At 30.3% G+C, this 23,692-nt stretch overlaps 3 protein-coding genes across 3 annotated transcripts; all 3 read right to left on the reverse strand.

Annotated features, from left to right (window-relative positions):
* On the reverse strand, positions 1–9,117 carry LOC149059749 (immunomodulatory peroxidase-like). The gene is made up of 10 exons (XM_089225900.1): positions 9,038–9,117; positions 8,660–8,905; positions 8,345–8,571; positions 5,905–6,075; positions 5,634–5,833; positions 2,550–3,079; positions 940–1,111; positions 633–809; positions 378–567; positions 1–317 (listed from the first exon to the last, which is right to left on the reverse strand). The coding sequence occupies exons 1-10, from the start codon at positions 9,115–9,117 to the stop codon at positions 142–144; spliced, it is 2,169 nt and encodes a 722-aa protein (XP_089082026.1). The 3' UTR covers positions 1–141.
* A 458-nt stretch (positions 9,118–9,575) lies between these two features.
* Positions 9,576–11,285, reverse strand: LOC149059750 (uncharacterized). The gene is made up of 2 exons (XM_089225912.1): positions 11,235–11,285; positions 9,576–11,159 (listed from the first exon to the last, which is right to left on the reverse strand). The coding sequence occupies exons 1-2, from the start codon at positions 11,283–11,285 to the stop codon at positions 9,909–9,911; spliced, it is 1,302 nt and encodes a 433-aa protein (XP_089082038.1). The 3' UTR covers positions 9,576–9,908.
* A 2,381-nt stretch (positions 11,286–13,666) lies between these two features.
* LOC149059751 (immunomodulatory peroxidase-like) lies at positions 13,667–17,547 on the reverse strand. The gene is made up of 10 exons (XM_089225920.1): positions 17,439–17,547; positions 17,096–17,357; positions 16,778–17,004; positions 16,438–16,596; positions 16,145–16,347; positions 15,207–15,751; positions 14,597–14,750; positions 14,272–14,448; positions 13,998–14,187; positions 13,667–13,926 (listed from the first exon to the last, which is right to left on the reverse strand). The coding sequence occupies exons 1-10, from the start codon at positions 17,545–17,547 to the stop codon at positions 13,745–13,747; spliced, it is 2,208 nt and encodes a 735-aa protein (XP_089082046.1). The 3' UTR covers positions 13,667–13,744.
* Between the last annotated feature and the right edge of the window lie 6,145 nt (positions 17,548–23,692).

The following is a 23,692-nucleotide window of genomic DNA, read 5'->3' on the forward strand; positions in this document are numbered from 1 at the left end:
TCCTCTTAATAGCTGTACGTATATAAAACAAAATATGAAGATTATGGTTATATATTCGAATTATTTTCTAGTACCTATTATGGATTATTGCTTAAAATTATGTATATTCTTGTAAATACGACATTTATTTTTTCCAATATATTAAAATTCATCAAACCAACTTCTATAAGTCGTTTCGGGAATTGATGTTTCATTACAAAGAAGATGTTCTTCGTCTGACGCCAATTTAAAAAATGCTTTTAGTTGCATCTTATGAGGTTTGGCGTTATCACACAAAATTCTGGCCAGCGACACTTGTTTGATATCTTCCAATTGATCTGAAATTTAAAAAAAGCTTATGTAAAATGTTGTATATTAAAGTATTTAATTATACTAACATTCAGAGAATACTCCTGGTATGTCATAAAAGTGTCTATCTGCAATTCGAGTTCTTATAAACTGTTCTTTGATGATACACCTCATCGTAGGGCCAACCATTGCATCATCAGCATGTTTCTCCAACAATACTCCAACCAATAAATCTATATCGTTCCAAGTTTTGTACTGCTCCAATAATCTCTCAGCTGACTGAAGCAGAAAGATATTAATCTATATACAGTAGGTATGTATTTGAAATTTATGTTCAAACTTACGCCTTCAACCATGATCTCAGACAAATCTTGCACATTTTTTATGTCTTTTAGTCCACAATATTTTCTAAATTGCGTGTAGCTTGGAATACCGTGATCTCGGCTTCGTTGTATATCCAAGCTAAAAACGTCCATTCCAAACGAATTATTTGGACCAATACTGTATAGGTAATTTGTAATCTATAAAATATATTTAAAAAATAAAAGAACAGATTATTATACGTTATAATATTATTGTCTATAGTATTATAATCGTCATCGTATATGTTGTTCAAAAAAAGTTTATACGTTGATTGTGTCGTTCGCCTACCGTTTGTGTAAACATCATATCGACTTTTTGAGTATTCTCCGAAACTAGCCCTTTTAGAATTTTATTCAAGTTGGTCATATGCGGACCAACCGGTTGGTTGTAATATTTCCTTAGAAGATAATGAGATCCTTGAACGTCAAATAACTTTCCAAAAATATCTACATAGTATGAACTAAACAAAAACATTTACAAGTTACATTGTATGTATAACAATATACACATTTATTTATTTTTTTTTCAAACATCAATATCCTTATGTTATATACGTATATAAATCATTTTACAAAATTAATTATAGTAGAATATTTTTGCGCAAATTTTGATTTATTGTTTAAATGAAATATCGGGTATTAGAACTATACCTATAGATTTTTTTTATGAATAGTTGAAGAGTTCTTCCCTTAATTTGTAAATTTGTTTAACTAATATTAAATGCTTGAAGGTACCCGCAATGATCTAAACATTCTAAACCAAAATGTACCATACATGGTATCTTATATAGGTACATTTTGTTGAAAAAATAAATAATTTTAAACGTAATGTTCACGTTTAAAAATAAAAAAGCAGGTACGTGGATGCCACTCTGCTGTATACCTACAATAGGTAAGTTACAAGAGGTTTACTGTAATAGTTGGTATTAAATTCGAATTCATTGATGTAGGAGAAACAGAATCGTTTTTCGAACGAGCGGAGACGGTTTGTCACTCTAGGTTACTGTATACTATAATAATAATATTTTAATTATATAAAAAAAAAAAATGCAGACAGGTACCTGTAAAATAAAGTGCAAATCAGATTCATTATGTTACCGACTACTCATTTAGTCATTCATAGTACCTATATAAAAAAATTGTTTGATATGTAACTTTGCCAAAAGGTTATAGAAATTTAATTAGACTTTCCATGAGAAATTTTTTATTTGATAAAAGTAGATAAAGTTATGAAGAATCTTGAACTGAATTTCAAATCTTTGATTTAAAAAGATAATTTATAAGAAAAGCTTAAAATATTTCGCAAAATTAACATTAAAAACGTATTTATTTTTATCAAAATTTGAACTTTGAATACTTATAATAAAAAATTGTGACAATGTATTTTAAATAATTTTTAACTAACATTATAACAACACATACTAGGAGCCTAGAGTTACACCAATATTCAAAACCAATTTTGCGTAAACATTTCTGTTATTCCCGGTGCTTTTGAAAACTACTAGGGATTTTAATTTTTTATCTCTCCAATGCACCGACTATATTCACTTCCCCATTAGAGAGACTACTAAAGTTCAAAGTTGAGAAATTATTTCGACCACTTACCGTGGACAGAGACACAAAAAACAATAAATAAAAAAACACTCATAATTGTAAAATCAATACATTCATCACTCCGGTCAAAATCAAAATCTACTTACAAAAGCACGGGGCTGAAGTAAGGTGAAAATATTTTAAAAAGGTACTTAATGATCACTTATCCTCCAAAAAATATTTATAAATAAGAGGTACCTGTTGTTCACGGTTATTTTAAAAGCTGTCACTACAAAATAACCTACCAGCATACTTGATAATTAGGTATAACAATTGTAAAATTATAAATCATGTTTATTTCCGAACCCGACGTAGTTGCTAATCATAGAATTAGAGAATGGCAGTATCGCGGTCGCGAAGCTGTTGCTAATTGTCGGGTCTGCAGTCTCGTCGTACGTGGTTCTTTGTTCTAATCCCAATCCGTTCTCCTTGGTGTAATTAACGCCAAGCAGCGCCGGCAGCCATTCGTTGTACGTGATGTGCTGAATGCTAGCCGTAACGATTTTCTTGGTCTCACGGAAAAGTTGCTCATCAGTCCACTCGGGTTTTGCTGTACACAACTCAACGGCTACCCGGTTGTGTTCCCTTAACCATAATATGTGCAAGGCGGTCAGTGGTAGATATGCGTTTGCTCGGATATCGCCAGCCCTGTAGCATGTATTGGTGCCGTTCAGACACGCGTATGTGTCTGTGCTCTCCAGCGGCAAAGTTGAGAATGTTGAATATCGATCATGCTCTATCATCATACCGCACGACTTTGACCTCAATAACAACGTTCGTTTTTCCGTCGTACCATATATCATCGATGCATCCAAATAATGGGTGGCTTGATTCATCTGTGAAAAACAAATATATCTTAAATATGTTGTTAGTTTCTCAGGTTTTTGCCAATTCGATATTTCAGTTCTAAATAATGGAATAATGGAAATATTCGCTTCACTCTATGCGCACTGATATTTAGAGTAGGTTTCCTTTTTTAGATTCTGAACGAAGTGATGAATGTATTGATTTTAAAATGATGTGTGTTTATTTTATTTATTTTTGTTTTTTGTTTTTTTTGTGTCTGTGCACAGCATAACTAGTCGAAATAATGCTTCGATTTCAAACTTCGGGGGTGGTTTCCAATGTAAAAGTGAATATCCTTGGTGCATTATAGAGGTCAAAGGTAAACATTTTCCAACAGTTTTCAAAAAAATCGAAAAAACAAAAAAAAAAAATGACAGAAAAACAGGAATTTTTACGCAAAACCAATTTTCGACCAAATCGATATTTTTATATGGTTGTAATTCAAAAACTAATCACTGTAAATACTTGAAATTTTCACCAAATGTTAATGTTAGTGATATCTATATACAGTTTAATTTTCAAAAATTTTCGACTTTTTTGAGTTATTTATAGACCACTGAATTTTTCGATTTTTTTGAGAATTTTTTTTTGAAGTGCCGGTAAAAAAATGTTGGACGACCAAAAAACCTTGAAAATTTAATTCACGGTTCCTTATGAGTTGTTCTTATTGTAGCTAAAAAAAAATTAAATATCGTAAATCACATTTTTTTTTAATGAACGTTTACAGTTCAAAATTTTACGAAATCTGTCGAAAACGCGAAAATTTGCAAGTAATTTTGAAGTTGAAAAATCATAAAATTGTTTTCGTTGATAACTAAGGATTAAAAATACAAAACTAAGTTTTCCATAAGTTTTCCTTCAAGTAGCTATAGAAAAAACTCGAAGCATCATTATAGGAAAAATTTTAAGTGCGTTTGAATTTTAAATTTTTACGAAATATACGATAACGATTTATCCTCAAACGATTTTAAACATTTGTTATTATTCAAAAAGTATAAGTCGTAGATACTTGAAAATTTCACAAGTTATTAAGATTGAAATTTTCTTTACATGATTTAATTTTCAAAATATTTTGACTTTTTTTGAGATATTTATAGACGGCTGAAATTTTCAATTTGTCTTAAAATTTTTTTTGAAGTGTCGATAAAATTTTTTTGGCCATATCAAAATACTTGAAAATTTAATACAAAGTTCCACATAAGTTATTCTTATAGTGATTAAAAAATTATAAGAATACATAGGCACAATTTTTTTTTATTAGTATTTGAAGTTCAAATATTGACTTAATACGTAAAAATTACGGCAATTTTCAAATTATCTTAGATCGAAATTCATAAAAGTATTTCTTTTTAATTCTAAGATTTGAGAATTTAATACAAGGCTCATAATATATTTTTACAATAGCAGTTGAAAAATAAAATAAATGTATAGCCACAATTTTTTTTTTACATGTATTCAAATTTTTATTTTGACAACATACGTAAAAATCACGAAAATTCGTAAATTATTTTATTCTAGAAATTCATAAAAAATTTTCCTTTTATAACTAAGATTTAAAAATTTAATACAAGGCTCCCAAAATATTTTTACAATAGCAGTTGAAAAATCAAGAAATGTATAGTCACATTTTTTTTTATAAGCATTTAAAGTTCAAATTTTGTCTAAATACGTAAAAATTACGAAAATTCGCGAATTATTATAAGCTAGAAATTCATAAAAAATTTTCTTTTTAAAGCTAAGCTTTGAAAATTTAAAACAAGACTCCTTACAAATTTGTCAATCTTTATCACAAAAAAAATGTCCACCGGAAATTCAAATTAAATTTTTATTAGCATTTAAATTTCACATATTGACAAAAATTCGTCAAAACCATGAATATTTGCAAATTATTTTGTAGTTCAAAATTCATAATATTGTTTGTATTTATATCTAAGGTTATAAAATTTAACACTAAGTTTTCCATAAGTTTTGCTTCAAATAGCTATAGAAAAAATTTGAAGCGTCATTATAGGAAAAATGTTTTGAGCTCTTGAGTTTTAAATTTTTATGAAATCGCGTAATGATAACGATTTATCCTCAAACCAGGTATTCGTATATCTTTGATAATATAAGCATATAAGGTATTATGAATTATGATATTGATTAACCATGCCATATGCAAAATGCGTCTTAATTAAAAAATAAAATATTTGTTTCAAAATAGAATATATGACAATATTTAAACATAATATATCCTAGACTGACAAATCATCTCCGTTCAGAATCGTTTTTCGTATACAATGATACCTATCATTGCATTCAAATTTAATCCCATCCATTACAGTAACCTACAGTACAGCAGAGCGACATCCACAACTTACCCGCTTTTTTTTATATTATTACCACCAACGTATAGACAAAACATATTAAATTATCTAAACGTAAAAAATATGTCCAATTATTTGTTTACCATTTAATATGACCGATTTAGGTTAAGTGTTTTGTTTTGCAAAAAAAAATATGAGTTCATTAAAACAATTAATTATTTAATAATATGGCTATTACTTGTTCCATTGGTCCAAATGTACAATCAGAACGCACCGCTGGCCGTGAACGCACGTAGTTAATGCAATCATGTGGTTCCGGGTTAAAAAACTTATCATCGTTCGGTATTGGTATAGGCTTGCATGACCTTATGTTTCTGTTCATAGTGTATTGAATACTTTTGTCATCATCACAACAACTCACAAATCCGTTTTCTGTCCCTTTTGGTTTAATATAAGTATACGTTTGCATTAATTATGGTCAATCAAATGATGTAAAGTTATGCGATTACCCATGGTGGAAACTGCCGTGTGTGATAGATCATGGCCTATGAACATCGCCCAGTACGCCATCATAATTGTTTTAGTACGATCTGTCAAATTTTCGTCTTTTACAAAATGTGTACTCAGTGATCTAGGATTGGGCAGCTTGTTTTCATATACATTTGGCATTTCGTAAATACCTGTGTGATCAATTAATAAAATCACATTATTATAGAGATTCACATGAATTTAAATTATAATACGTAATTAATTTTTAGCTGAAATTACGTGCTAGTTGAAAGAGTAATGTGAACATCTTATTATATTGAATAAAACAAAAAAGCGGGTAAGTGGGTATCGCTCTGCTGTACATTATGGGGTGGGGTGGACCTCTGACTAGCGTAGGTTAAATTTGAATGCAATGATAGGTATCATTGTATACGAAAAACGATTCTGAACGTAGAAGGTATATCTGTCTAGGGTATATTATAGATTATTAAAAATTTTCAAATCTTAGAATTAAAAAGAAAAACTTTTATGAATTTCTATCTAAGGTAATTTGGAAATTGTCGTAATTTTTACGTATTAAGTCAATATTTGAACTTCAAATGTTAATAAAAAAAAATTTTTCCTATGTATTTTTATAATTTTTTTAATCACTATAAGAATAACTTATGAGGAACTTTGTATTAAATTTTCAAGCATTTTGATAGGGCCAAAAAAAATTTATCGACACTTCAAAAGAAAATTTTCAGAAAAATTGAAAATTTTAGTTGTCTATAAATATCTAAAAAAAAGTCAAAATATTTTGAAAATTAAATCATGTAAAGAAACGCCAATCTAAAAAACTGAAAACATTTTCAAGTATCTACGACTTATACTTTTTGAATAGTAACAAATATTTAAAATCGTTTCAGGATAAATCGTTATCGTTACGCTATTTCGTAAAAATTAAAATTCAAACGCACTTAAAATTTTTTCTATAATGATGCTTCGAGTTTTCTCTATAGCTACTTGAAGGAAAACTTATGGAAAACTTAGTGTTGTATTTTTAATCCTTAGTTATAAACGCAAAAAATTTTATGATTATTCAAAAAGTATAAGTCGTAGATACTTGAAAATTTCACAAGTTATTTAGATTGAAATTTTCTTTACATGATTTAATTTTCAAAATATTTTGACTTTTTTGAGATATTTATAGACAACTGAAATTTTCAATTTTTCTGAAAATTTTCTTTTGAAGTGTCGATAAAATTTTTTTGGCCCAATCAAAATACTTGAAAATTTAACGTTAAATTATGGCGATTTTCAAATTATCTTAGATAGAAATTCATAAAAGTTTTTATTTTTAGATCTAAAGTTTGAAAATTTAATACAAGGCTTCTAACACATTTTAACAACTGCAGTTAAAAAATATTAAAAATTCGTAGGCACGTTTTTTTTTTATAAGCATTCAAAGTTTGAATTTTGACAACATACGTAAAAATCACGAAAATTCGCAAATTATTTTAAGCTAGAAATTCATAAAAATTTTCTTTTTAAATCTAAGATTTGAAAATTTCTAATAATCTATAATAGATCCTAGACAGATAAACCGTCTCCGTTCAGAATCGTTTTTCGTATACAATGATACCTATCATTGCATTCAAATTTAACCTACCCTAGTCAGAGGTCTACCCCACCCCCAATGTACAGAAGAGCGATACCCACTTACCCGCTTTCTTTTTTTAATCCTTAGTTATAAACACAAAAAATTTTATGATTTTTCAACTTCAAAATTACTTGCAAATTTTCGCGTTTTCGACAGATTTCGTAATATTTTGAACTGTAAACTCTTATTAAAAAAAAATTGTGATTTACGATATTTAATTTTTTTTAGCTACAATAAGAACAACTCATAAAGAACCGTGTATTAAATTTTCAAGTTTTTTTGGTCGTCCAACATTTTTTTACGGACACTTCAAAAAAAAATTCTCAAAAAAATCGAAAATTTCAGTGGTCTATAAATAACTCAAAAAAGTCGAAAATTTTTGAAAATTAAACTGTATATAGATATCACTAACATTAACATTTGGTGAAAATTTCAAGTATTTACAGTGATTAGTTTTTGAATTACAACCATATAAAAATATCGATTTGGTCGAAAATTGGTTTTGCGTAAAAATTCCTGTTTTTCTGTCATTTTTTTTTTTTGTTTTTTCGATTTTTTTGAAAACTGTTGGAAAATGTTTACCTTTGACCTCTATAATGCACCAAGGATATTCACTTTTACATCGGAAACCACCCCCAAAGTTTGAAATCGAAGCATTATTTCGACTAGTTATGCTGTACACAGACACACAAAAAAAAAAAAACACACACATCATTGTAAAATCAATACATTCATCACTTCGTTCAGAATCTTAAATATATATATATATTTATGATCCGAGCAATTTGCGTTAAAAAAAATATATTGAAATATATTACCGTCTATGTAGACTGGAAACAGTAAACGCTTATAAGGCGTGTTAGCCTTTCCCAAATATTTACGTTTCAGGTTGTTACATGATCCGTCGGTACTACGATACTTAAAATCGTTCCCAATGCACGAATTGTTGTCGTAATATTCGGACATACATATCCAACCCAAAATTGTACCATTCAGACTCACCTTCGTTAAGTCTTTGGCACATTGTACATCACTTAACCCATGCCTGAAACAATTATTTAATTTATGCATATCATTATGATAAAAAATGTATGTATTAGTTTTATTGAGATATTTATTTTATGCTTATATACTTTAAACAATATGAGCTTATCAAACTACGTGAAACATCTATTATTATTTCAGCAATTTGAGATGCTGAACGTCCTTCATCGGAAGGCATGGAGTCGATCAATTGTCCATGAACTGGGCTTCCAAGTTTTAAAGGACTGGCATGCGATAATATTTTATCCTCAAAACGATATCTGTTTTGAATTCTTTCGATAACCTTTTGAATTTCTTCGTTTACTTCAGAGATGTTGAGTTGTAGATACCAGTTTGTCGAGTTTATAACCAAACCTATACAAAACCATTGCAATCGATTAGTTTTAAAACTATTAACACAAAAGCTTAAGTTAATAATATAGGATATACCTTGTTCATACAAATCATGAATATGGCGATTTTTAAATCCTCTGCAGTATGGTGATGTAAATATCACCGTAAAAATCAACAGTCGTACTATTATTATCATTTTTGCCGTTCTGACCATTTTTATCAACTGTAAGCATATTATTACGAAAAGTGTAACTATAATAATTACATAATTTTTTAAGGGGGACATTCGATACCGACCGTTTTTTCGATTTTAACATACCAATCTTTTGTCCATCAATATGATGCAATAAGACATTTAATATCTGATTTGAATTCGTTATTATTAGGGCTCGGATTATGTGGATTTAAAATTTGTGAAATTTAAAACAATTTAAGTTTTGATTACACTGAATTAAAATCGTAAATTTGAAAAAGATGCTTGACCGATCTTAAGAAGACATAATTACGTATTCAAATCAATTTTTAAAATCCTTATCGTATTTTTAGGTTACTTGGACCGATGGACAAAAGATTGGATGTTTTAGTCGAAAAACTGGCGATCTACTTTGCTCGCATGTGCGACGTTGTTCACATCGACATATTGTACATGAGCGTGCGTGAGTGTTTATAACTATAGTGCGGCCAGCGAAACTAGGCGGGTGATCGCCGCGCGCCTGGTGGCCAATTTTCGTCAGTGTTTCCAAGACTTCATTCCCGCGTAAAATAATTTTAAAAAAGCTCTGGAGTTGTAATAAAAACTAAACGACAAACGTTCGATATTTCTATACGTAAAACTTATTATTTATTAATTATCACATTCGCTAATAAGTAATAATATTAATATCATTATTTTTTACGCAATTATATAATATGTATGTACATTTAAAAACTAATAACTAAGTAATGAAACTTAAAACTATTATAATAATATTTACATAGAAAAATGGTTTTCCGAATTGAAATATTCTAGTCCTCACAGCTGTCGTCTTCATCTTCACTTGAGCTGCTTTCGTCAGGATTAATGGTCAATATTATTGGTTCTAATATCTCATCCCTTAGTCCCGCCTTGACGTAGTCCTCTTCCTGGATCTTGACGCAATGCTCACCACATTTGGCCCAATCGTTCGAAGTAACTGCATCGATCTCTTTATGCACAAGTTTCTCGACATCTGCAATTTTGAAAGTTGAATTTTTTTCAGCCACTCTGCCTTTAACTTGCGCCCAAATAAGTTCTATTGGGTTATACTGACAGTGGTAAGGGGGAAGCCTTACCACTTCATGACCCATTTCGGAAGTTAGTTCATCCAGTTTATATTTTTTTCCGCGCGGCATCGAAAGTTTCACCTTTTCCCGTAACTCGTCAAGTGTTTCTACAGGAGAAAAATCTATATTTTTATCCCGTAACCACTGTTGAACATCTGACTTTCTACTGTTGGACTTCGGATAGTTCTCGGCCAAAGAAGAGTGATATGAAGCGTTATCCATGACAATAATACTCGGCTCTTCTAAGTTAAGTAACATTTGTGAAAACCAACTTTCAAAAATTGTGGCGTTCATTTGTGAATGATAATCCTTGTCACCAGAATTACATCGAAAAATAAGTTTTGATTCTTTAATGAATCCGAAGGAAGGAGATCCGGCGTGGCATACTATGAGGCGGCTGCCTTTGCCTGTAGGTACTTTTAAGCCTTCCGTATTTTCTTCATTTTGCCAAATACGTCCACGCGTATGATTTTGATTAACCCAGGTTTCATCTAAGTAGATTACCGGCCGAGTATCACCGTTCCTACGAAACTCGTTCATTTTTCTAAGAAATTTAACGCGCGCAGCTACTATATCGGACCGTTCCATCAAGAATTTGCGACCGTCGTTACATTTTTTGTACTTAAAATGAAGTTGTTTTAAAATTATTTTTACCGACGATTTTGATCCACGGTAATTTAATTTTTCACGCAGTTCCGATAATATTTTAGCACTCGTTGGAAATTCACCTTTGTCGTAAAAGCTATGGACAACTCTTCTGACCACTTCATTGTCAAAATCATCAAGTTCAGTGACAGATTTCTCGCGACAGTATTTTTTTCGTGGCGATTGAAATTTAAGGTCATTAGAACTTCCGACACATAATGGTTCTTCTCGATTTCCAGTTACTTTACTTTCATGACATATCCGTTGTACAGTTCTCAGACTCACCGCACAAGCTTCGGCCGTCCTCTCCTGTGATTGTCAAAAATAATCTGCTAATTCCGGCTTATCTTTGCAGTTGGCTAAGGTTTTAAAAAATGTATATACGTTGTATATTGTTTTTTTCGTTTGGGAATGTATATCGGGTCTAATTGACATTTTGAAAAAATAATTTACACAAACGATCAGTAAAAAAAACAAACACAAAAAAAAATTCAAATATTGTAAAATATTAAAACAGCCGTGTAAAAAAATCACATTAAACTTAAACGATAGCAATCAACAGATACACGAAGGGCAGAGGATCGAAGACTAACACATTATGAAGAAAAAAATGGTTCTTGTACACAATTTGGTTTCAATAAAATTACAATAGGTACAATAAAGTCAATGGAATGTGGTCACCAGTGCCAGATGTCCAGTTTCAATAGAAAAAAGGCGCGCTAGACGGTTACCCTCACCCTCGGCAGTATGTAGTACCCATATTATTATATTATATATATTGTATAAACGATGTACCTCATACCATGGAACACTACATTATATAGTGTTCACTGTTCAATGCTTATACGCTAATAAAATATTTGTGTTGAAAGGACACCCAAAATTTTTTATAAAACAGCTGAAACACAACTGCATCAGCTATTCATTTAATAAGCAATACTTTTAGAACCCCTGGTTCACATGAAAACAGCCACCAGGCGCGCGGCGATCACCCGCCTAGTTTCGCTGGCCGCACTATAGTAAGTGTGGTGCGGGAGTCTCTCACACTAATAATCAGTTACAACACACACGTAACCATGCCTTGTACGCACGAAATATAGAAACTGCATATATTCAACTCCTTAAAACAGGTAGTTATCGAATCCCCTTAACATTTTTTTAAATGGCAATATCAATAGCATTGCAGTATATTTTCACTATTATTCTGATAACAGGAATTAAATTTTATGTAAAGTAATAATTTGTGAAATGTCTTGAAGTGGCATGAATTTGTGCGCATTATGCAAGTGTTTAATAGTTTGCTGTAGTTATACTCGAAGATTACATTTTATTTCGGTAGCTCACTATTTTTCACGCATTAGGTACACAATATATAGTATATAACATACGCGCGTATTAGTAAACATGTTAGGGCGAATGAAAAAATCGAAACACCCTTGGTATCTATGTGTGCATAACGTGTTAACACGTTAACCCAACAAGAGACAATTGACAAGTCACAAGACGTGTTGTTATAACTTGTGTAAAAATCAACTTATTTCTGTTATTTGAATGTAAATATTAATTTGGTACTTACCCTTTGATGACTCGTTTAATTTTGAACAATTAACAGTTTCTTATCCTCTTGACAGCTATCATGTAACTGAATTTATATTGTTTTCGTCGTTGTGAACCGAAAATCCTTATCTTATGATTGAGTAAATTTAACCACACACGTTTGTCGGCGTATTATCATACAATGATCGTCAGACGTGCTCAACTGCAATACTTCAGTGTGGTCTTGCGGTGTCGCATGAAACTACTTGCATCGGATGGTCAGTGGAATATTTACCACAACGGGCTCATAGGAATAACGACGATCTTATTGGTGGAACTTCACTATCTCCCACCCTTCATCCTGATAGCTATCTACCCACCCACCAACTAGTTCAACAATCACTCATACAAATGCATTACAATTAATTTTATATAATAAATTATTGTATAACTTTTTATCATTTTAGTATAACCAATTTTGGTTTCTCGCTTTTTTTTTTAGAATAACCCTTCCTTCAATGCTTATTATAATTATGACATCATGAATAGGTAGTAGATATTATTAAATCCATTGACTGTAGTTGAAGGAGAGGGGGGTCGTCAAAATTACTTCATATAATATACTGTCTCTAGTTTCTAATGCAATGCATATAAATTATACAAATATTGAATTTGTATTTCGATGTAAATAAGTAAATTAATATATAGTTGGAAAAATCTAACACGCTAGTAATCATGTGAAATAAAACGCGCGAGTGATCATGTGTATGTATTATGTATCAAAACTAATTTTTATCAAACTGGAAAATATTTATTGTAAATTAGTAGCTAGTTTATGTAAGGTAATATTTTATGTTTTAGGGGTTGAATTGGCCAGTAAAATGCCGTAATAACTTGAAAAGATCTTTTCAATTAGAAAGAAATGTATTTTGATACATTTTTATGAAGATTTTATGTTTTCATCAATGTATATAATGATACATATGCACCTTTTGAACTGATATCAGTATAGATATACAATCCTCAAATATTTAAACCCTAAAATATTTTAACTAGAAGTATATTTTTGTTTCATAATAAATATCACACTTTACAATACTAATGATATTTTAAATTAATGTTATTGGTAATCATTTTTTTTTTATAGATTAAAAAATATTATTAAATATTAAATATAAACTTATAATTAATTATAAATTATGTTCTTATTAAAAAGTATTAGATAGGTTTATTGGGCAAATAGATTCAACTAATAGTTAAGCGATTATTAAATATTAAAATTAAAATTATTTAAAGTTTATTTATGGTTTTTCGATATAAATGAATTATAAATACATTTATTACAGGCTTCAACTAGATTATTTTGCAATATCAGCCCAACGATTGAAAAATGCATTTGGAATTATTTCGTTCTCACATGGTTGTATATCATTATCTGAAGTTGGTGTCAAAAATACTCGTTTCTGCATCGTTTTAACATTATTGCTATTTTGACAAATAATTCTGGCCAGAGTAATTTTTCTGATGTCTTCCAGTTGGTCTTAAATTAAAAAAAAGGTTAGTTTAAATTGTGTTCATTCATTTATTAAAAATTAATTCAATTATACTAACAAATGTTGAATACTCCTGGTAAGTCATAAAAATATCTATCTGCAATTCTAGTTCTTACAAACTGTTCTTTGATGATACACCTCATCGTAGGGCCAACCATTGCATCATCGACGTGTTTCTCAGACAATGCACCTACCAATAGATCTATATCATTCCAAGTGTTGTATTGCTTCAATAATCTCTTAGCTGACTAAGTACAACATTCCGAAAGAAATTTATCAGTACATTAGGTATATTATTATTTAACATTTAAAATGTATATTCCAACACTTACACCTTCCATCATGATCTCAGACAAATCTTGCTCATTTTTTATGTCTTTTAATCCACAATATTTTCTAAATTGTGTGTAACTTGGAATACCGTGATCTCGGCTTCGTTGAATATCCAGGCTGATAATGTCCATTCCAACCGAATTATTTGGATTAATACTATATAGGTAATTTGTAATCTATAAAAAATATTTAAAATACGTTAAATTTTCTATTATAGTAATTTGTTATCTAATAAAAATGTTAACATATACCAAGAAAAACGACGAATCATCATTGATGATGTCAAAAAACAAAGTTTATATGTTTTGTGTTTCATAAACCCACCGTTTCTGTAAACTGCATATCGACTTTTTCCGTATTCTGCGTAGTTAGTCCTCTAATAAGTCCATCTATGTACTTCATCAGTATATCGACAGGTCGGTTGTAATGTTCCTTTAGTGAAAGACTTCCATTGATCATTCGGTCTTCCGAGTATAAACTAAGTACAAACATTCACAATAATTATACGTAAACATGTAATATTGTACATTATACATTTGTTTATTATTTTTTTCAAACGTCAATATTATTATATGTTTATTTATTATCTTAAAGTCCTATGTGTTTACGTTTTTACTGCTATATATATATTATTTGTAAGAATAATTATATGTAAGATAAGTCCGTTTTAATTCCCTAACTATTACAACGTCTCTTCGTTCAATACGCTATTAAAATACATGTTGGATTTTTATGTAAATAATTTAAATGTAAAGGTCACCGTTTAAAAATCAAAATCCAATACAATTAAATAGTAGTCTTAAATTGTCCAAAGAAAAATTCTTGGATAACAACGATTGTTCATGGCTATCTTAAAAATTGTCGCCACTAACTGAACTACCCACATACCTACATAATAATGATGATAACAATTATATTATAATATATCCCGAACCTGATGTTGTTGCTGAGCATAGAATTGGCGAACGGCAGTATCGCGTTCGCGAAGCTGTTGCTGACGGTCGAATCGGCTGTACCGTTGTAAATTTTGCTATATCCGCTCTCTAACAACCCCAAACCGTTCTCTTTAGTGTAGTTTACACCAAGGAGCGCTGGTAGCCACTCGTTGTATGTGATGTGCTGTATTAATCCCGTCACGATTTTCTTGGCCTCCTGGAAAATGTTTTCATCTGTCCAATGTGGATTCAAGTATTGTAATTCTCTACATATCTGGTTGTGTTGCCTCATCCACAATGTGTGAAGGACCGTAAGTTGGGGGAGTGCGTTTGCCCGAATGTCACCGGCCTTGAAGCACGTCCCGCTGCCGCGCTGGCAAGCGTTGGTTTCTTTTGTTTCCAGCGGCATATAATATGACTTCCTGGTGATATTAGCTTTTTCCAACAAGAGTTCACCACCCATCATTTTCCTCAATGACAACGTCTGTTGCTCTGTCGTACCATATATCATTGATGCGTCTAAATAATGTGTAGCTTGGTTCATCTGCGAAACATAAATAGGTTTTCATTAATGGCTATGCATTTTTTAATATTTCGTTAATTTCAGCGATTTATGTGATTTTACAACGTACGTATTTTAAACACTAAAATGCTGAAAATATGTTCACACCCCACGATCACAATTTTTTGTAAATTTTTTTCACAATTTTTCATAAATATTACAAACAAAACATATTATACAACCATAAAGAAAAAATGCGAAACATACACCATTTTTTGTATAAGTTATTATAGGAACTTGTCCTATCCTTATTACCTTCAGATCCATTTACCCAAAATGTCTTCATTGCATGTAATTACTATCTAATTAAAATTTTTTAATAAAAATAAAATAAAAGTTTATAGATATGATAAAATTATTTAATATGGCTGTTACTTGTTCCACGTGTCCTAATGTACAATCGGAACGCACTGCCAGCCTCGAACGAACGTAGTTCATGCACGCTTGCGATTTCTTTTTAAAAACTTTATCGTCTTCCGGTATCGATAATATAGGCTTACAAGACTTAATGTTTTTGTTCAGAACATATTGAATACTGTTTTCTTTATGACAACATTTCACAGGCATATTCTTATTACCTATATAAATTTAATATACATCCAATTGCATTAGTTACGATCAATCAATTTATAAATGTATAAAAGTGGTTATGAGATTAATGTATTTACCCATGCTGGAAATCGCCGTTTGTGATAGATCATGGCCTATGAAAATCGTCCAGTATGCCATCATCATCGTTTTTGATTGGTCAGTCGAGCTTTTGTTATCGACAAGGTTCATGCTCAGTGATCTAGGATTGGGCAATTTTTCAGACATTTCGGAAATACCTGTATGAACAATTAACGAAATCATAGTATTAGATTTACAAAATTATAATATGCCATACATGGTAAATAAAAACCAAACAAAGAGTGCTTTTAATGCTTAATAACAGTAAATAAGTTTACGTTTATAGAATTCTACAGGTGACGTGTGAATCGTGTGATAAAATCAATTGAGAAATATTACCATCGACGTAGTTTGGAAACAGTAAACGTTTATATGGCGATGTTGCCTTTCCCAATGAGGTACGGTTCAAGTTGTTACAAGAACCGTCAGCACTCCGATAGTTTAAGTTCTTCCCAATGCACAATGTTTCGTTATAATACTCAGACAAACACATGTTTCTCAAAGTTGTGCTAGTTAGTTTCACCTTTGATAAGTCTTTGGCACATTGGATATTACCTAACCTATACCTGAAATGTTGATTAATTTATGCTTTTAACAATAATAATATATATTTTTTTTTTTATTTTTTTTTATTGAAATATTGAAATACTGCTTTACTTTATGCAATATTTATTCTTTAGATTATATGTAACCCCACGAATAATTTCAGCATTCCGAGATCTTGAAAGCCCATCTCTGGATGGCTGAGAATCAATCAGTTGTCCATGATTTGAGCTTCCCATTGTCAAACGACTGATATCCGTTAGTACATCCTCCGAAAGATACCTTTTTTCAAGTACACCAACAAAATTTTGAATTTCTTCATTTACTTCAGGAATTCTAAGATTTAGGTACCAGTTGGTTGCATTTATTTCCAGAGCTATACAATATAAGTACACACCATTTAATTATTACAAAGATTTTGTTGTAAAAATATCAAAACTAAATTTATCATTTATACCTTGTTTACACAAATCAAAAATTTGAGGATCTTGAGATTTGCAAGGATCTTGTAATCCTCTGCAACACAATGGTGCGAATACCACGGTACCAATAAATAGTGGAATCATTTTCTGTATAATACTCATTCTGCTGATTATAAACTGTAATCGTATTACAAAATGAAATCTTAATTATATTAAAACATACAATTAAGTGTTAAGAGGACGCCCTCATAACTCGCTTCAAAATTGAAATATAATAAAAAGCCTATGTGAAAATCTAGATAATAATGTTACCTTTAATTCTTATAAGAGGTCAATTTACTCTAAATTGCAACACATGCGGGTGTGTGTGTGTGTGTGCGCGCGTGTGTGTGTGTGTGTGTCCTAGGGCTCCGCGGAGCACAGTTTGAGAACCGCTGGTATAAATAAATACCTATTTATTTATTTGTAAATAAACATATTATGGTACTCACCAAAAACAGATTAACAGATTCTTTACCAGCTATCTCGCAATTAGATTTTGATTGATTGTAAGGGTTAAACACTGAAATTTCTTTTCCAATAATTGGGACAATTTAACTATTTACGTTTGTCATGATAGAGAGACGTATACCTTTTTATTATATTATATTATATTATATTATACGGACTTCTGTCTGGTGTTAGTGGTGTCGTCGCGCGAAACTTCAGTCGACTGATTTCGGTAGTAAAGGATATAGCCACCACCGAGGTATCGGACATACGAAAATCTTATTGGATAAACTGCACTCCCTCCCTCCCAACATCCTGATAATCCTAACCACGCACCAGCCAAAACAATACACATGCAATCAATGTACAGTGAAGCCCCTTATAATAGTATTTATTATATTATAGATGTATTTTTAAAAGTTGCTTTAGGCATTTACCGCCCTTAATTATAAGTATATACGGACGAAAGGAATATTAATTTATTGATATGTTGTATAAAATGTACCTTTAGGTTCATACGTTTGATCTCTAATTATTTGGCTAAAAGGCCATGAACTAACCGGTTTCAATTTAGCCTTTAATAATAGACAGAAAATGTAATTTTAATACCTTTGTCCTCAAAGACCATAAATTAATCGGTTTCAGATCGGACTCGTTTATTCTAGCAGGTGGCGCCGAATTTAAAAAACAATCCAATGAGTTAAAACCCTTTATTTAATGCACACTAACACAAACAAAACACAATCGATACAATCGTCGTATGCCGTAGTACTCGGGTACCAAAAGATTATAAGTAATTATATTATATATAATTATAAGTAATTATACTAAAAGTACCAAAAGACTGCCCTTTCTATCTCGATCTTTTTGCCTTATATCTAATTTACAATTTAGCTGCCTCTGTACATTTAGCCTCACTGTCCTACATTACAAAATATGCTTACTTCTATTTATCACATATCACTACAGATAATCCAGAAGTTATCTGTGCGTTGTATAAGACTATTTTTTTACAATGATGAAGTTAAGACAAAATAGAATTACCCATCATCACCTACAGTCTTGTGAAAAATACATTTAAAAAATATGTATTTAATACAGATGCCAATGTTCTGAAACTATTTAAAAAATATTTTTTTCTAATTTATTAAAACGTAATTAAAAACAAATATTTAGTATGTATTGAAATAGGTATTTGTATTGCTCTTAGCAATATAATAAATGTATTCACTTCTAAATTATGTTTTTTTTTTTATCTTAAAATGTCTTTGAGTAATAAAAATCATTCGATTATAAGCGTCTGAAGTTAGAAGGCGAAATTCATAAAAACTGTGACAATCATTTTGTAGTTAGTCCCATAACCTTATTAAAAAAATTTGCGAAATAACACATTAATTCTTAAAGGCCGTTTGCTTTGTTGTAGTTTATTTTTTCAATTGCTATCATTATTTACGAATTTTTGCAGTTTTAAATAATTTCGTAAGAATTTTAACTTGCAACACTAAAAAAAATTAAACTTATTATTTTAGATTTTTTTAAATTGTTTTAAGGCTTATTTTGTACAAAATGTATGTATTAATTTTCAAACGAAAAATTTTTCATTGAAAAAACTAATTAAATATAAACATGTCGTACCATACAAAGATCAAAAATAATTTGAAATTAACCAATAACAGTTTTAGACGTTTTAGTATACATCGATTTTTGTCAAAATCTAGTTTTGCGTAATCATTTCTATAATATATAATGAATTTTAGATTCTGAGCAGAGCTATGAATGTAATGATTTTACAAAGATGTGTGTTTTAAATATATACCTTTATATATTTGTATATACGTACACGATAAATTGTCGAAATGATACTTCGATTTTCAACTTCAGTAGTTTTTCCTGTTGGAAAGTGAATTAAGTTGATGCATTGGGGAGGTAAAATTTTGAAATTCACAGTTGTGCGGGCCGGGAACGACACAATAATAGCAGGCCGTGACGCCCGGTCACCAAATACTTCGCGCGGCGCACTCACACACCGGCCGACCGTGTGTATGTGTGTATATGTGTGTAGCAACTCAAAGGAAGTGGACGAGGTCGCCGAGCAAGACCAGAGAGTGCTAGTGTGTGGTGGGTGTGTAGGTGTGTATATTTGTGGTGTGTATACTTAAAATTAAAATAAAAGGTAACACGGTTTTTGGTAACTAAGTTGCTGTAATATACAAATAATTCAAATAATAACACAATATAACATAAAAATCACAGCAACCTTCTAATGATAGGTATACAAAATATAATACTAATAAATCAAAGCCCTTATGGCTGACTAGTAAAAATACAATAATTTGGCCCTTCTGGCCCAACAGGTAATGGTAATATATATATATATATATATATATAGGGTGCTGCTATACGAGCCCCTATAACCAATAGGTATGAAAAATTATATATAATCGGCCGCTCTGGCTCAACAAGCAGTGATACTATATGGCCCTTTTGGCCCAACAATTTAATAATAATATAATAGTATGTAAAAAATAATCAATAAATAGCGATAATAGCAAAAACTCACAATTTGGTGGAGCGCAGTCTGGCCAGCTGGTCCTAGCTATACAAGAAAAAATCACACACACACACGACAGGAACTAGGAACAGTTAAAACTAAATATAATAAAAATAAGTGGCGATTAGCGCCTTATACAATATTATAATATAATCTGGCGATTTGCGCCCGCACAAAATATAATATAAACCGGCGATTTGCACCGAACAATATAATAAAAGCTATTGCGATTCGCGCCGACAAAACAATATGATACGAGTAGGTATTATAATATAACAATATTATTATAATATACGTGGCGATTCGCGGGCACAATATTAATATATTTTCTTTGACGACGATTAGCGTACGTAATAAAATAATATATAGGTAGGATCCTCCTCGTAGGCACTACGGAACGGACTGATTGACTGGGCGGCCGTGTAAAGTAATGATAATCGCGCAGCCGGTGCGGTGGCGGCGATTGTCTACATATTATATAATAAAATTCACAATCACATAATTAATACAAAAATATACAATACAAAAATAACAAAGATTATATGACTGTTTGTGTGTGTCGGTCGGCGGCGAGATATTCATGTACGCTTTACATAGGTACCAAATTATATTATATCTTGGCGTCGACAACAGTAGTTTTCAAAAGCATCCGAAAAAAAAAAATTAAGAAAAAACGGGAATTTATACGTGAAATCAATTTTTAAGCAAATTACCGTATACATGAAAATTTCAATGAATGTTTATACTAGCATTTTCTATACTAGAAAAAATACACAATTTTTTTAACACACATTTACGTTTAAATTTTGACAAAATACGTAAAAAATCATGAAATTTATTTTGAGTTGGAAATTTATAAAATTTATCTTTTTAAATCTAAGGTTTAGAAATTAAATTCAAGATTCTTCATGAGTTTGTCTACTTTTATCAAATAAAAAATGTCTGCTGGAAATTCAAATTAAATTTTTATGAGCATTTGAATTACAACATTTTATATTCACTCAATTTCTCTTGTGCCCGTATTCTTATTTTGTTGTTATTCAAAAACGATAATAACTGAAGAAACTTGAAATTTACACCATATGTTTATTTTATCAATTTTTATATTTGGTTAAACTTTCAATATATTTAAAAAAAATTTAAGTTATTTATAGACATTTGAAATTATTTTAGTTATTTATTCTATATAAATGGCAATAAAAATTTATTCGTTCGGTCATAAAACTTGAAAATGTAATACTAAATTCCCCATAAATTGATACAATAATAGAAATTGAAAAATATTAAAAATTCATGATCACGTTTATTTGTTTAGACGTTTAAAGTTCAAATGATGACAAAATGTATTTAATTGAAAATTTACAAATTATTTAGTTGTTAAAAATGTATGAAACGTTTAAATAATTGTTTAGCTAAGGATTGAAAATTTAAAACAAGGTTCCGCGTAAGTAATTAACTCTGCTGCAAAAAAAAATCTAACTATATAAACACGGTTTTTTTTATTGTTTTTTTTAAGTTCAAATTTGGATGAAGTTACATATTTAATAATAACAATAACAATTTTAATTATAATATTGTTGTGATTTAAAAATATTATTCGTGTGTATAGGTACTTATATTTCTAGATTATACTTTATTATATTTTAATTTTATAAAAAATAATAAGTAAGCATCACAAGAGTTTGTAATTTTATAACTTATTAGGAATCATACAAGATATATTCTTCTTCCTAATTAAACAATACAATATTATATTATATACAACCTTTTCTCTGATATCAATTTTTGTGGTTAGTTATCATTTATTTGTTTTCTGAAAATATATTTGAATTTGGCGTTATGTTTACTTAATAATGACTTTTCCCCTTTTTTGAAATTTACCTCCTTAAGAGAACGTCTCATCAAAATATGTACACGAAAATTTCCTTTAAAACACGTTTGCGCCATCAAAGAATATCGTTTACTGAGTTGTTTTATTGTAATAAACCTATGAACAAAATTTAAGAGGATATTAAAATCTAGTTCCGTAAGAAGTCTGATTTTTGATTTTTTTTAACTTTTAAGTCCTAAACATAACTCTCGGAAAAGCTAAGAAAACGAGTATAAATTAAAGATGAATTATTACACAAAGTTATACAGATATCAAAAATTGGGCTTCTTACGGAACCAGCTGAGTAACCCATATTTTTTGAACGCGTTAAGTATGTTTTATCAGAAAATCGTAGAAAATTACGACCGGTCGCAACAGAGACTATGTGACTAACAATGCTATCTCTGGAGCGTTGTAAGTCTACACGATTCCGTAAGACCCATCAAAATTAGATTTTTAAATTTTGATTTTTGGAGAAATTTAAAATGTAAGTAATATTTAAGTGAAAAAATGAATTAAAAATGCAGAAATATCGTTTTCAAATAAATTTTTGAACGAATTCAAATAATATGTTCTTTCAAAAATTGTATTGCAAATAAAGATAGGTTAATTAATACGATTTGCAAAAAAAAAATTCTATTGACCCAAAAAATAAATTTAATACCTGCAATAACTCCGGCTTTAATCATATAGCGGGGGAAAATAAATATGTATCATTGGAAAGGTGTTGCCTAGTCGAGTTATAGGTACACATAACATATATGTTTCTGTTAACTGTTAACACAAAGAAAATCACATAAGTGAAATAGGTTATACTTCTTTTATTCATATAAAACGTGCTTACAATTAATAAAATGACGAGAAGAAACATAAATTCCGATACCGATCTGTGTTCACGATGAGAAAATCAATACTTTAGGGTGTGTTATTTTAAAAGGTTTTTTCGGTAAAAATTTAATAGGTACCTAATAAAAATTATTAAATCTGGTCAGAATTAACATATCAGTAGGTACATCTAAAGTTAGTTACAAAGGAATTCTCAGCTGCTATACAAACCCTAAGATATAATCTTTGTTCGGTCGTATATTATCCGCAGGATGTCGGCGTCGGACGGGTACTATATCTAGGTACATTATATAATATAATGCATTTTAGGCCAGCCACATTCCACCCTCACTCCTACACGCACGCATACACCACCACAAAGTCCCGGGGCTTAGCCAACGGTGCAACTGAGACGACTTCGGCGTCGGCTTGGCGCGTTTATAATGCACTAACAATAACGAGAGCTCTTCGAACCATTATATAAATGTAGGTATAACATAAACGACAATCCGCCGGGTAAATCCATTACTCGATAAATCAAGAAATGAAATTCG

This window comes from Diuraphis noxia, unplaced genomic scaffold (genome assembly GCF_037042655.1).
Source record: "Diuraphis noxia isolate RWA-SAM2 unplaced genomic scaffold, SU_Dnox_SAM2 contig0001, whole genome shotgun sequence".
In the NCBI taxonomy this organism is placed as follows: Eukaryota; Metazoa; Arthropoda; class Insecta; order Hemiptera; family Aphididae; genus Diuraphis; species Diuraphis noxia.